We start from the raw sequence: 14,564 nt of genomic DNA on the forward strand, positions 1-14,564 counted from the left end.
TCCCTAATATATATATATTAAATAGTTTAAAAAGAGGATAAGTATTTTCTCCCCTTTATAAAAAAGAGATGGACTACTTACTTTCACTCTTCTTTGCTTCTTCCTATCCAGGCAGTTAGAGTCAACTCGTACACAGGATAGAGCATTTCCATTTTCATCCACGGGCTTTGCCTTAAGAAACAGTAAATGCATTATTGTTGCATTAACGTAATGACAGTAATTGCAGAGTCAATGAATATATAACAATTTATGACAAAATTATAATACAGACTAATGACTTAGCTTTTCTGATTTATTGCCAGCAATATCCCCAAACTAGCACTGTATTATAATCCTGAATAGTTTGGAGCCGAATAAGTTGAGACTAATAAGATCATTTCCATAATGAGTTCCATAATGAACTAAAGGGCAACTTTCAAAGTTCTGTATGCAAGGAGTCAATTTTATTTTACACAACATACGAGGAAGAAATGAATCTAAAAGGCAAATTAGTGGCATTTGCTGATGATACTGCACTATCCGAATTTGATTAAAGACCTCAAGGATCAAATGCTCAAGGATGATGGATTAGTATGCTTTGACATTGGTTTTCAAATAGCCTAATCATATGAATCATATGGTTATGAGTCCAAAAACAAAGTTAGCCTATATTATATTTAATATGACTAAACAATTATCTATAATGGTTCAAGTACCTGCATTCAGTAATCCAAATTGCTGCTTGTGGCAACTTCAGTCTCGGTTCAGCTAAGGAACCATCATCAGGCCGTACAAGGTGTCGTTCAGGTTATTTACCTCCACTGTATATGAAGGTCGTCATTGAAGATAAAAGTGCATAAAACACACACATTGATAGACAAAGATTTAACATTAAAACAACCGAGAACTCGTGGACACAAGACATGTGCGACGCGACTGGGCGGAAGTCGTAGTTCGAATTATATACAGTGGAGGTAAAAACTTGTACGGCCTGAAGATGGTTCCTTAGCAGATCCGAAACTATAGTTGCCATAAGCAGCAATTTGGATTACTGAATACATGTACTAAAACCATTATAAATATTCATACGTAATCCGGAGGCTAACAACTCTTGAAAATGAAATTAAACAACTATCCTTTTTTTACAGGTCTGAAATATAATAAAGTAACATGCTCAACCCAAAAAAATTGCATTAAAATCAAAATCTAGATCAAGTAGAATAATATTTAAGACTTAGGAATATTGCTTGACAGTAAACATAGCTGGAAAAAGCATCTCAATTACTTAAAAACAAAATTAATCAAGTACATAGTATATTTTAATCCTCAGGTCAGTTTGCTAACTAATGAGATCAATCTATTTCACATTTATTAACTCTAAATTATGGGATGGAAATATGGGCCAGATTATATTTTACTAGCCTAAAAACCAATCATTATTTTACAAAAGGCTTTCATCAGAATAATGGTCAGGGTTCCCACTATTTGTCTTCAACAAAATTCACGGTGTTTTACGGTTCTCACGGTCTGCTTTCATAAATTTCACGGTCTCCACACAATGATAGTTATAATGACAAAACTTGGATGTAATGCCTTTTCTAACCAGTACACAAGTAAAGTTGTGTAGCCAATTCATATGACATTATTATTAAATTTAACATTGCTTCAAGATCTATACATACAGGAAGGCACAAGACGGTAAAATCCTTAAGGCCCATTCCATGAATAGAACGTAATAATCGGCCAGTCGGCGCAGAGCGAAGAAAGATACAAGAGATAGAGGTAGAGAAATAAAGACAGAGATGTGGTGTTGAGAGGGAGGGTAGGGGAGAATGAGAGGACAACAAATTTGGGGTTTGAGGGGACAGAAAGGGAGGGGGAGAGAGCGTGAGGGGGAGGAGAAAGAGAAAGAGAGAGAGAGACACGTTATTCCACTCACTGCTGGAAAACAACCATAAGTAAGAATATTTAGAACAACAAGTTAACACAAACATTTTCATCAAGCTTACATTAATGAACGACTTAATAAATATAAGTATTAGTTACAACAGATAGCTACTCAATATGAAAAGAATGCTTACAAAAAGTAAGTACTGTAAGAACAGTATTCTCGAATCCTTGAATCCCGAGTCCAAAAAATAATTACAAATGGCCTTTTTTATATGGTCATTTAAAATTAAAAAGTAAGAATGGAATAGGAAGCATTTAAAAATAAATATTACACTAATCATAAATAACTACACTTTGCAATGAAAAGTTACGTAATTACTTTTGACACACGGTAAAATAAAAGACGACTAATCGGTTACATCTTTTAACCTAAATCGAACGTATACTATATTTGGACGGCAAATATTCATTATTGGTTATTTATGGTTGTTGTAGGTATACTTGTTAATTTTAAAATCGTTGATCGATAGTATAGTCCCTGATAGTACTCTGTTAATAAAATTTTTAATAACATATTAAATATTTAACATCAATTCAATCCACAGTCGAGCGTCGATTGGGAATAGTATTGTGTAAAATCATACGTTGTCTGTCTAGTGTCTAGACTACAGTACCGTTCCGCCATTGCTTGCTACATGAAAAACGAACGCAGACAAATACTTATTGCGCTCAAGTCAATACCGGCAATAGCTGCTTGCACTGAGCCTGAACTAGAGCTACAACCGAAGGTAGCACTGAATGCGAAAATGCCGAGAATTCCGAGACGTTTGATACCAATTGTACTAGAGAAATAGTACTTTGGAACTAGGAGATTGTGGGATTGCAATTAAGCCAACAGCCAATGAGCTGGTTGATTCTTTTAGTGGTATCAACAAAACATTTTACAGTGTCTTGATTTTCTAGCAGAGTTGCCGTGCCAGTGCTAACTCAAATGGATGTTTTCAGTCTACGACTATTTCGTTTTGTAAAAAGCAAGAGCGGTTCCCTGATTCCATTTACTTATCAGACTTGGATACGATATTTAACTGAGAGCGCACGATAATTTTGAGCCGGCGCAACTATGTCTGTTGTCTGATTCAAAATTTAAACACGGATGATACGATCAACAAAACATTGACCGTGGCAACTTCCTAAAAAATATGAGTTTTTGTATGGAATCAGTATCGAGAATCGTGAGTAATATTTCAGAACTGGTATCGAATCGAGAAATAATGTTATCAGCCATTCCCTATTTAAAATACAACTAGGACGTAATTCAAACCATGGCCTTGAGTTTTGAGACCACTATGAGCTTTGAGGCACTATGCCTAAACTGTCTCTCTCTCGCGCTCTCTCTCTCTTTCCTTCGTGCGCGCTCTCTCTCTCTCTTAATCACACACACAACAATCTCGATTCTCGATATCACTGCATTCAGTTTTACATGACTCACCCCTTGTGTCATCTCCAGGCGACATATTTGGAGTTTTAAAAACGGCTAAATCAAGGTTTTCTCACAGTTGACCTAATTCGCGGTTTTAAAGTTTTCACGATTGAGTGGGAACCCTGAATGATAAATAAAACTGAAATTAAACATTTGTTCTCACTTTTTAAGATTCTTAAAATTTTACAAATCAGGAATCTATTTAGTTACAAAGTTTTGAAACTATATTTTAATAAATGTGGTACTGACAAAAAAATCCAAGACATTCTACCTAAGGAAAGTAACGTTTATGTACCTAAACCAAGACTTAGCATGTTTAAAAAGCTCTTTTTATTTTTAACTCTACTAGTTTGGACATAAATTAGCTCCATTCAAGATTATTTAATGTTGTTAGAAGTTGGATGTAAGATTTTCATAGAAGTAATAATATAATAATAATACTTTATTGTCTCGAAATTACAATTAATTAACTCTCAACTTAGGATTAGTTTTAATTTAAACTCTTTAAAACTTCATTTCTTAAATTTTGATGTATTTTGCACAGAAGTCTTTAATAGAAAAGATTGGATCTTTAATAAGGATTTGTTTCAATTTTTTTATGCATTTTTTTTTCTTTTAAATACTAATTGGTAATTTGTTAAATACTTTTCTTCCATTGTAATAAATGTTTTTCATAAAACTTTGCTTTGTGGAAAGGTAAAGAAAATATTTCTAATTTTCTAAAACTATAATTCTTCACACATAGTTCATTATTTTTTCTAGAATTTCTCAAAATTGGTCTTTAAAAATACTAAAAATAGTAATGTTTCGTAAATATATATTGAGCAAAGGTATATATATATATATATACATATATAAAGTATAAAATATATAGGCTAAAAATAAAAAGAATATAAAATATATAAAGTAAAAATTAACAGAAATGAATTTAATAATTGTTGAATTTTGCAGTTATTGGATATGTATCTTTTCTATTTAGGCAGCTTCTGTTTATCTGTTTTAAAAGTAAATATTCAGGAACATTCTATACCATGAATTTTTACTGGCAAATTATGTATTGGTTAATATGCGAAGGGTCTACACCCGATTTTTGAAATTTTTTCATTCTACTAGAACACTGATTTTGAAAATGACGTTCTTAATCCCTGGAATACAACAAAAACGGTATAAAACCTTTTTTATCAAAACACGTCATATCACTCAAATTAACAAAAATAGTGAGCAGATCACGAATATGCAGAATTTTTTTGATCCATCATCAAATAAGCGAGATATTGTAAATGTGATACAGTAGAACCTCTTTAGTCCGAACTAATTGGGACCGGGGGTAGTTCGGACTATTCAATAGTTCGGATTACAGAACATATTGTTGTCCTTACATTACAATAGCTAAAACAAGGCTAAAATGGATCGTAATTGCTACGGGAAAAGTTAAAAAATGCTTTATAAAGTAAAATACAGTTTTTATTTAATACAGTAGTAAATATAGTGAATAAACAGTAATGTACATTAAATACAGTATACAATAGAGAACTACTGTACTGTGTATAAAGTACAGCAATGAGCTGTTCGGATTAGTGGATGTTCGGATCACGGGGGTTCGGATTAAAGAGGTTCTACTGTACTAAATAATTATACAGACTGTTCCAAAAGTCCCGGACCGGTTTAATATTTTTGAAATATTTAAAATAGAGCTTCAAAACTTTGCACAAAGTTACTTGATAAAAAAATCTATTTTATGTAGGGATGGGCCGATTCCAATCCTCGATACCAGTGGTATCGAAGAATTACCGATCCTTGATACTTTGCTTCATTGTACTCGATACCAATTCTGAAAAGTGAGGTTAATTATGATGCAAAACTCGACTTTAAAGGGTGTAAAGAGTGGCAACATCATTGTTTATTTGAAATACTCTGAATTCAGCTAATATAAATAATTCTCAGTTCCTCAACTCACATTCGTAATTAAATAGTTTTGTAATTCAAAATAGCGTGCCTTTGCATTTCACAACGGTGTTCAACTAACAACTAGACTAGTAGAACACTAGTTGAATGATAGAGGCTTATCACTTGCCGCTATGTTGTCAGATCGAGGGCAATGTTGCCAGATTGGCCACATGGTAAAAGCATTGAATATATAAATATAATACAACGTGTATATAGTTAATGGTACAGTATTTTTGGGACAGTCTGCAATAACCTCAACTCACAAGGGGACTGGTGAGAATTCGGGGTTTTGGGTGGGGGAGGCATCCAACATAGTAAATCATCGGGAGAAAAGGGTAGTTAGATCAAAAAGGTAATTTTACAGGTAATGATGGCTAATTAGCTGGGAGGAATGGGAACTTTAAATGAAAAACAAGGAAGGCATCAAACCTAACTACAAAGGACTTAATGCAGTCACGAATCCGCATAAAGCACTGCCTACCCTCACCACATGCCTTTTCTCTTGTAAAACCGATTTATAGAATCATGCAGCAAGTTTGGTAAGATTTGGTTGGTTAAGAACAGTTACATTTTATAATAAATGCTATTTTTCCTAAGGTTTTTAGAGTTTGTAAGAAATATATGGTGAAATCTAAAGAATCTAATCTTCTCAATAATTTGGTATTAAAAACCGGGTAGTGGTGGGATCGACAGGGGAGGAAGTTATTTCAGGGGTATTCCAAAATCGCACCGCACAATGTCAATAAATATCTCGCTTATTTGACGATGTACCAAAACAATCTTGCATATTCGTGATCTGCTTGCTATTCCGATTAATTTGAGGACCCACATGACATGTTTTGATAAAAAGTCTTTTACCGGTATATTTTTACTTTTCAGGATTTTCATTATTTTGAGTGGAAAAAGAATACGAATCTGCAATTAATTTTGAGTAGAATTAAGAAAAAAAAAATATATCGGGCGCAGACCCTAAAATGCACATTTTTCTATAGATGTAACCTAGATAAATTATATTTTACTAAACTAAACTCCGTCTCAATTACCTTGGAATCAGCAGAATTCGAAAATGCTAGTCTTGTGTTCGAATCTGGAAACATTTACAAGTTTTGTTAAGATTTTATTTCAGTGCATTATTATAAAAAATAGATTTTTTATAAATGCCAACTTTGATGTAGAAAATAAAGAAACAAAAATTGAATGGATGTTTATACTGTGTGTGTGTGTGTGTATATGACAGGGATTTATGTATATACATACAACAAGACAAACTATTAAAAGTTGAACAATTTACGTATGAATACTAATGAATAAATAATTTTATACCTAACCCATTCACATTGCTTAACTTGCTTAAACAATGTATCTTTTCATAGACAAATTTAAAGGATAAAGGTTTTAAAATATATATGAAATAGTGATGTGTCGATTCTCAAAACCACCGATATTAGCCATTTGGACATTAGTATTGCTATCGAAAATTGATCGTCTAAAGTCTATGTCAATACCGATACCTGACACATCTGCGAAGATCACGCAATTGAAAAATTACTGCTTTTGCCGCGGTAGCGGGAGACAATGACAATTTCTACACGACCAAGAGAGATAATAAGAATTTTGCTGCGATCGCAGGAGACGTTGATGATGTCCACACGTCCATTTTTTACTGTTATTGTGGGTGATGTCAATAAAGTTTTCGTCACCGCGGGCACAGAAAACATACTACTATAACCCAGAATGCCAACCGCATGGTAAAAAGCATTAAGTGTTTTGAGAGAGCTTTGCCTGTCAATTCATAGGAAGCACCACCAGCGTTGCCATGCACTCAGCATAGCAACGCTGGTGGCGCTGCCTACGAAGTGACAGGCAATGCTCTCTCAAACCACTTAATGCTTTTTACCATGCGGTTGGCATTCTGGGTTATAGTAGTATGTTTTCTGTGCCGCGGGAGACAATGATGTTTCCGCTACCGCTGAGAGATTTTTGAGAATTTGCCGTGATTGCGGAAGACAGTGATGATGTTTCCATGTGTGATGATATAACCAATCCATATAGAAAATTTGGTAGAATAGAAAAAATTGTTTCGGTATCAAGAATTGGGGATCGATTCTTGAGGGATCAGTATATCGTGAATCAATCAAGTTTTGTATCGACACATCACAAATTTGAAATTTGTTTGTAGTATGTTTACCATGGGCATTTTCTCATTGGATTTTGCAAAGAGATTTGAATGAACTTGGTTGATATGAGAAGTCAATTTTATCATTCATCGTTGTGAAAGGAGAGAATGAACAAGTGTTTTAAAAATTCCTATACATATGCTAACAAATAACACAAAAGTGTATACTACCCAATTAACTATTGCCATGTCATGCCAAACAACGACAACCGGAATACTGCAGAGTTAGTTTGTAACATATTCTAACATCAACCGATGCAAATGGGATAGGTTAAATTAAATGTAAAATTTGATCATGCTTGATGACTTGATGAATTGTAATAGGCTACATTTAGTGTGGATAAACTTACCTGTTATATGTATGGTTCTCAATCAAAAGGTCATTATAGTACCTCAAGAGAGTAACCAGAACATTTATATAATGAAGTAAATTAATACCCCCAAATCAATACTCTAAACATAAATGGTGTACAACATATACATTCTTTTTCATAAAAAAAATTAAATAAAATTTGCCCAAAACATTTGCTATTCAGTGTTTTCAGGCCAACTTATTAAGAAACTTATTCTAAAAGCTTAGGCTACTCAAGTGACTATTTTATAGAATACTTACACTTTTTAACCAGATCAAGAATCAACTATTAACTATAAACCTAATACATACCACTCCAAATAATCCTTCATTGCTTTCCACTGCCAAAGCACGCTAGACATTAGTAAGCATATTTTTTTTTCAATACATTAAAAATTGCCATGATGAATTTTAATTCCACTTATTTGTGAAACATACTGTATGAACTCACATTGTTGAAAACAGAATAATGTTGCAAAATTAAAGATTTGGCGTTCTAGTGATTATGAAACCATCATGATAGCAGAAATGTAAAGTACAGATGCAGTAAATTTACAAAGTAAGCACATTTCCAGTGCTAAGTTGTGTTTTATTAGCAGGGTGAATGGTTGGAATTTCTGCTAGAAGGATTAGGCCAATAACAATTTGTATTTCTGAATAGATTTTTTTAAAACATACAATAAAGTAAAAATATCCCTGGTTTTCTAGAAACGCATTAAAGCCAAGTAATTCAATTTACTTTCCATATGGATAACATGGAATACAATTAACCATGTTATGTACTCTCAATGCTGCAGAAAAACCATATAAATACCATATATATAAATACCATATATATATATATATATATATATATAATTTTTATTGAAAGTTGGAAGATTTCTAAAAATATGACCAATTTGTGCCCCAGTCTTAAAAACTAAAATCCTGGCCCAAAGAAAAAAAATCAAAATTATTTTATTTAAAACTTATCCAAATACCCTTAAGCTACGCGCGCACTACGGCGGCACGGACAGCATTTTTAAGAGGGGGTGCGCACACTAGGGCGGCACGGCACGGACGGACGGGACATCCGCAATATAGGACAGTCGACAGTCTGCGAGCTAAAACTTGTGAGTAAAGATGGACGTAGATAAAGTGGTGAAAGTAGGTTTAATTTTAGCAGAGGAAGAGGAGACAAGAAGGCGGAAGAAAAGATTTTTGATACACCACATAAACATGAAAAGACTAAGTTTCGGAGAGTTCCACACCTTGTTTCCTGATCTTGTAGAGGATGACGTATAAAACCTACCTGATTGTTTCATAATAGATCCTATTTCTACCTATATATTTTCACGCCGAACGTTATTAAAATATTCCGGATGTCGCATGTTGTACAGTTTCGGATATTTCTCAACGAGAACAATAAACTAACTAACATCTATGTTTAGTAACCATAGTATACAATACAATACACAAAAACATTGCGACTTTGACAGAGACCAGTTGAGAATGGCAGAAGTCCCGTGCCGCCCGGTCGGTGTGCAGTGCTCCCGGTCGGTACGGGCAGCACGGCAGCTCGGAAATGTCCTAGAGTTCTGTCTCCCGGACTTTTTAACAAACGGCGGAAGCTGCCGATCGTCTGTTGCCGGCCGTCCCGCCGTAGTGGGCGCACTCGTATTACATTCCATGTTATTAACTTTTAAAAATTGCCGTGCCGCCCTAGTGCGCGCGCAGCTTAATTTGATCAAAATATCAAAATTTAATAAATTTTACAAGAGCTATCATGCTTATGGATACAAGTATATACACAAACAATAAATTTCAACAATAAATGTTTTTGGCTTCTGAAAGCCCTGAAAGAATAAGTGCAGAAGACTCGGAGTTGGGTCTTACAGATGTAATCAAAGTTGGTGATAGTCTTGGAATTATACTTCCAAAATTGCTGCCTTGGCTCTTGAGTCATCAAGCCACACCAAAAACGTTGGAACCCTGTTTTAAAAAAGTTGCATTTTCTTAATATTAGTTGGGATTTTTTATAAGTAATCAGAATCACTAATCAGTGACCCTTTTAAAATTCCCACACAATTAAAAACACTAAGAAAAAATGTACAGTGTGTGAGTAATAGTAATCACTGTTACCACAATCTGGCACACATCCCAATACCAGGGCCGCCCCGGGCACTGCAACTATGGAAGGTAAACAATATTTAACAGGTAAGAAATATTTTTGAAGGAAAAATTATAAAAACATATATAATTAATGCAATGACTATTAAAAACGGAGACAATCAATAACTTTGGTTTCATTCAATAAATTCAATAAATATGTAACGTAAATTTACTATACAACTTGTATGATGTGTTTTGTTGGTATATCACATTGCCATTATCGGTCGCTTGGACGTCGTCTGTCTCACATAAACACAAACAAAATGGGACACGTTAACGAATGGTTCTCGGGGACGGAATACAGGCCTAACTTATTCAACAGAATAAAAATGTTTTAAAATCGCATTTACATCCTAAAACAATTATAAAATACAGGGTGCTCCATAAGAAATAATTAAGTTGTCGACCATATTGGAATAAGGCGGATATATTTAAAAAATTTTAAACCATTCCAAAACACACCCTAAAAAATAAAGGGGAGTGTCCCATGAGAATTTAACTCTTTATCTCATAAAAAAAAGTTAGCTATTGGTTCACTTTAGGTGAGACACCCTGTATATCAAGAATAGTGTTGGTCCCAGGATGGAACCTGGACAAACACCGTATCTGCTAGTATTCCATCCGGACAAAAACTTTTAAAAAATTACTGTAGGTTGCTTTCTGTTTGTGAGGTAGTTTGAAGATAATTAGTTTGTGGTTAGCAGAGTCAATTCCCCAGTAGTAAATTTAAATTTTTAATAACTATTATTAGTAATTTAAATTTTTAATAACTATTAATAACTATTAGTAGTATTTGGTAGGCTAGTAACTTCTCATCCAGCGCCTCAGAGACCATGTTGACCGCTAAACTTTCTTCTTTTGATGTTCTAAGAAGATGCATATACATGTGTAGGGCTATGTCCGTTAGCATGATAACTTAAGAAAAAATCACCCATTTTGACGAAATTGGGCGCTAACATGTAAAACTATGTTTAATCGAACGAGTTTGCAAACCACAAAGATCAGACTATGGGAAAATGGTTACATGAGGGGTTGTATGTAACCATTTTTGAGCCTAAAAATACAAAATTTTGCAATTCCTTGACAAACCATCTTTTTAAACTTAGAAAAACTTCTAATTTAGTATAGTGAATGTAGTTTGCTCATTTATGGATAAGTTTTACATATATTTTGATCAAATTCAGCAAATTAATTTCAATCTACAGTAGAACACCTCATATCCAAGCATGATGGGACAGAGCCATGGTTGGAACGGCCGAAAGGTCGGATATCGGGAGGAGCATAACCTACAGTCTCTGCGACATCGGTAATCGTCAGCCGCGACCACGAAAACACCCGTGAGTCGTGAGCGTAAATTGCTTTCTCTGCGACTTCGGTAATCTTCTCCCATGACGGCGGCAAAACCTGTGAGCGTAACTTGCAGTCTCCGTGACTTCAGTTATTGTCTCCCGCGATGGCAGCAACACTCGTTATCGGTGACATCGGTAATCATCTCCCGCGACCGCGGAAACACCTGTCAGCGTAACTTAGTCTCCGTGAGTTCGGTATTGTCTCCAGCGACAGTGCCAACACCTGTTATCGGCGACAATGGTGATCGTCTGCCGCAGTTATGGCAACATCCGCGATCCGCCTTTTAGTTAACCGATCGCGCTCAGCGTTATCGCCCCAGACAGGAAACATGCATACTAGGTTCGGATATCTCGAGGATTAAAATCTATGTTTTAGCCCCTGAGCTGTATAATAACTAAAAATAGGCTTTACCTATTTTAGCCTATTTTTAGTTATCCCGAGGAGTTGATTATTCCGAGGTCGGGTATGAGGGGTTTTACTGTATAATATTAAAAATTTTTTATCACCACACATTTTTTCTTTCTCTGTAGCAGTAAACCTTAGTGCTGGTTATATCCAATGATGCCAGTTCTGTGACTTAAGTTTATGAAAAAATGTTCTGCCTAAACCATAAACATATTGTATTAAATAACAGCAACAACTTTAAAGAATCTGAGCTGATGTAAGCATCTAGTTATGGGTTAAGGATTTAGTCACCCTGTCAGGATGCTTAACTATAGACACATTTTAATTTATAAAAATCGCTAGAATAACTAAATAAGCAATTGGAATGAAATTTGATGTCTACTCACTTTTTGGAGGGGGTTTGTTTTTATGATAAGGTTTGAATTCAGAAGCCGAAGTTGACTTATTTAATAATAGAGATCTTCTCTCAGAAGAAAGAGGAGTTGGAGGAGGAAGGGGGCCTGGGTCAACTTCTTCAAGGAAAGGAATACCAAATCCATCTCTGGCGGTGGAACGGAGAGCTGGTAAAACAATAAGACAAAATGTTACTTTACACATTGAAAAATTTGCCTAGAACCTTTTGTTCCTATCTCTCCTTATTGCAGTAATAAAAAAATATTCAGTGTGTGCAGGCCTATTTTTTAAAGTAAATTTTAGAGCCTGAATGTGCATAATGAAATATTTGTAAAATGTTAAAATATTAAATTCCATGTTGATGGCCCCTGAATTACTTTATATGACTATAATAATGGTACTATACCTCGTCAAGTAATCCAAATGTTGTTTGAATCGAATTAACATTCAAAACTACAAACCGTACTCGTAACACCCTGTCACAAATTGACCGATCAAGAGATAAAATGGAAATGACAGGTGTTTACAAAATTAAATGCCAAGATTGTCCGAGCCAATATGTTGGGCAAACAGGTCGTGGGTTCGCTACTCGCTACAACGAACACAGGCCCAAACCACGTTTAATCAAACAAAATTCAGCTTTTGCCCAGCATTTAATCGACCTAAACCATAACATGAGTGAGATTACTGACGGTCTTGAGGTGCTACATAAATGCAGTAAAGGTAGTAAACTAAACACGTTAGAGGAGTTTGAAATTTACAAATTGTACCACGACAACACTGCCAGTGGACATATCCTCAACGAAAAACTACAGTTCCAGTCACACTCTATTTTCAATGTGCTAATTCACCAAAATAACCGGCCACCTGACCTTTGTCCTACTGATAACATGGACAACAACGAGGAAGGAATCTGACACTGCAATCTACTACCTGCGCCGGGACCGTCCGTGTCGTGTGCGTGTGATAGGCCTATCAATGTCAATTAAATGTTTACTTTGTCTTTCCGTGATTAAATGTTCGTATTCGTGTATTTATTGTGTGCGTGTGACATCTATGTCTTCGTTTTTGTAACCCTGACGATGCCGTATTTACGGCGAAACATGTAGGTTGTTAACCTCAAACAACATTTGGATTACTTGACGAGGTATAGTACCATTATTATAGTCATGTAAAAATAAGTAGCAAACCTTTATAACAATTAACAATCCTTGCTATCAACCAGTACTCCATATGTCCACTATGCACACTTGCGATTCTTTACCAGACAGGAAACATGCATACTAGGTTCGGATATCTCGAGGATTAAAATCGATGTTTTAGCCCCTGAGCTGTATAATAACTAAAAATAGGCTATACCTATTTTAGTCTATTTTTAGTTATCCCGAGGAGTTGATTATTCCGAGGTCGGGTATGAGGGGTTTTACTGTATAATATTAAACATTTTTTATCACCACACATTTTTTCTTTCTCTGTAGCAGTAAACCTTAGTGCTGGTTATATCCAATGATGCCAGTTCTGTGACTTAAGTTTATGAAAAAATGTTCTGCCTAAACCATAAACATATTGTATTAAATAACAGCAACAACTTTAAAGAATCTGAGCTGATGTAAGCATCTAGTTATGGGTTAAGGATTTAGTCACCCTGTCAGGATGCTTAACTATAGACACATTTTAATTTATAAAAATCGCTAGAATAACTAAATAAGCAATTGGAATGAAATTTGATGTCTACTCACTTTTTGGAGGGGGTTTGTTTTTATGATAAGGTTTGAATTCAGAAGCCGAAGTTGACTTATTTAATAATAGAGATCTTCTCTCAGAAGAAAGAGGAGTTGGAGGAGGAAGGGGGCCTGGGTCAACTTCTTCAAGGAAAGGAATACCAAATCCATCTCTGGCGGTGGAACGGAGAGCTGGTAAAACAATAAGACAAAAGGTTACTTTACACATTGAACAATTTACCTAGAACAGGGTGTCCACAGAAATTTTGTCATAAATATCCCTGACTTTCCATGACTATCCATGACCATTAACCATTGATTTCCATGACTCACGAACTTAACTCAAAAATTCTAATATACCGTACACACAAAAATAATACTGCCTAGACAAGTTATTTCACAGAAAATATTGAAATATATATTAACAGATAACAATGGAGTACAATAGAGTAAAACAATGAACTAATACAAGATCAAAACCCATAAACTAAGACAACTGTATAGATTGAAATTGTACATTTGTGAAAAATTTGGAAAAATGCTACAATAGTCGCGGTTAAGGCTGACTAGAGCATTGAAAGCATTCCTGAAATCCATCCATCATTGGGGATTTCCATGACTTTCCATGACTTATCGCCTATTTCCATGACCATAATTTTTTCCCATGACTTTCCATGACTATCCCTGACTTTCCAGAATGTGGACACCCTGTAGAACCTT

General features: G+C 34.9%; 1 protein-coding gene across 4 annotated transcripts in view; it reads right to left on the reverse strand.

The window, feature by feature from the left end:
* Window positions 1-14,564, reverse strand: part of LOC128997777 (uncharacterized) — a 106,631-nt gene that overhangs the window by 15,678 nt on the left and 76,389 nt on the right. For 2 of the 4 annotated variants that reach the window (XM_054423459.1, XM_054423458.1), the window contains 4 exons: window positions 13,863-14,036; window positions 12,117-12,290; window positions 6,340-6,383; window positions 82-171 (listed from right to left, as the gene is read on the reverse strand). In XM_054423459.1, coding sequence (XP_054279434.1) covers window positions 82-171; window positions 6,340-6,383; window positions 12,117-12,290; window positions 13,863-14,036 — 482 coding nt within the window. The remainder of the gene's footprint in view (window positions 1-81; window positions 172-6,339; window positions 6,384-12,116; window positions 12,291-13,862; window positions 14,037-14,564) is intronic. The other 2 variants (XM_054423461.1, XM_054423460.1) reach the window with 1 other exon arrangement.

This window comes from Macrosteles quadrilineatus, unplaced genomic scaffold (genome assembly GCF_028750875.1).
Source record: "Macrosteles quadrilineatus isolate MER2022 unplaced genomic scaffold, UCM_ALF_1.0 Scaffold_7__1_contigs__length_78375512, whole genome shotgun sequence".
Taxonomy (NCBI): domain Eukaryota; kingdom Metazoa; phylum Arthropoda; class Insecta; order Hemiptera; family Cicadellidae; genus Macrosteles; species Macrosteles quadrilineatus.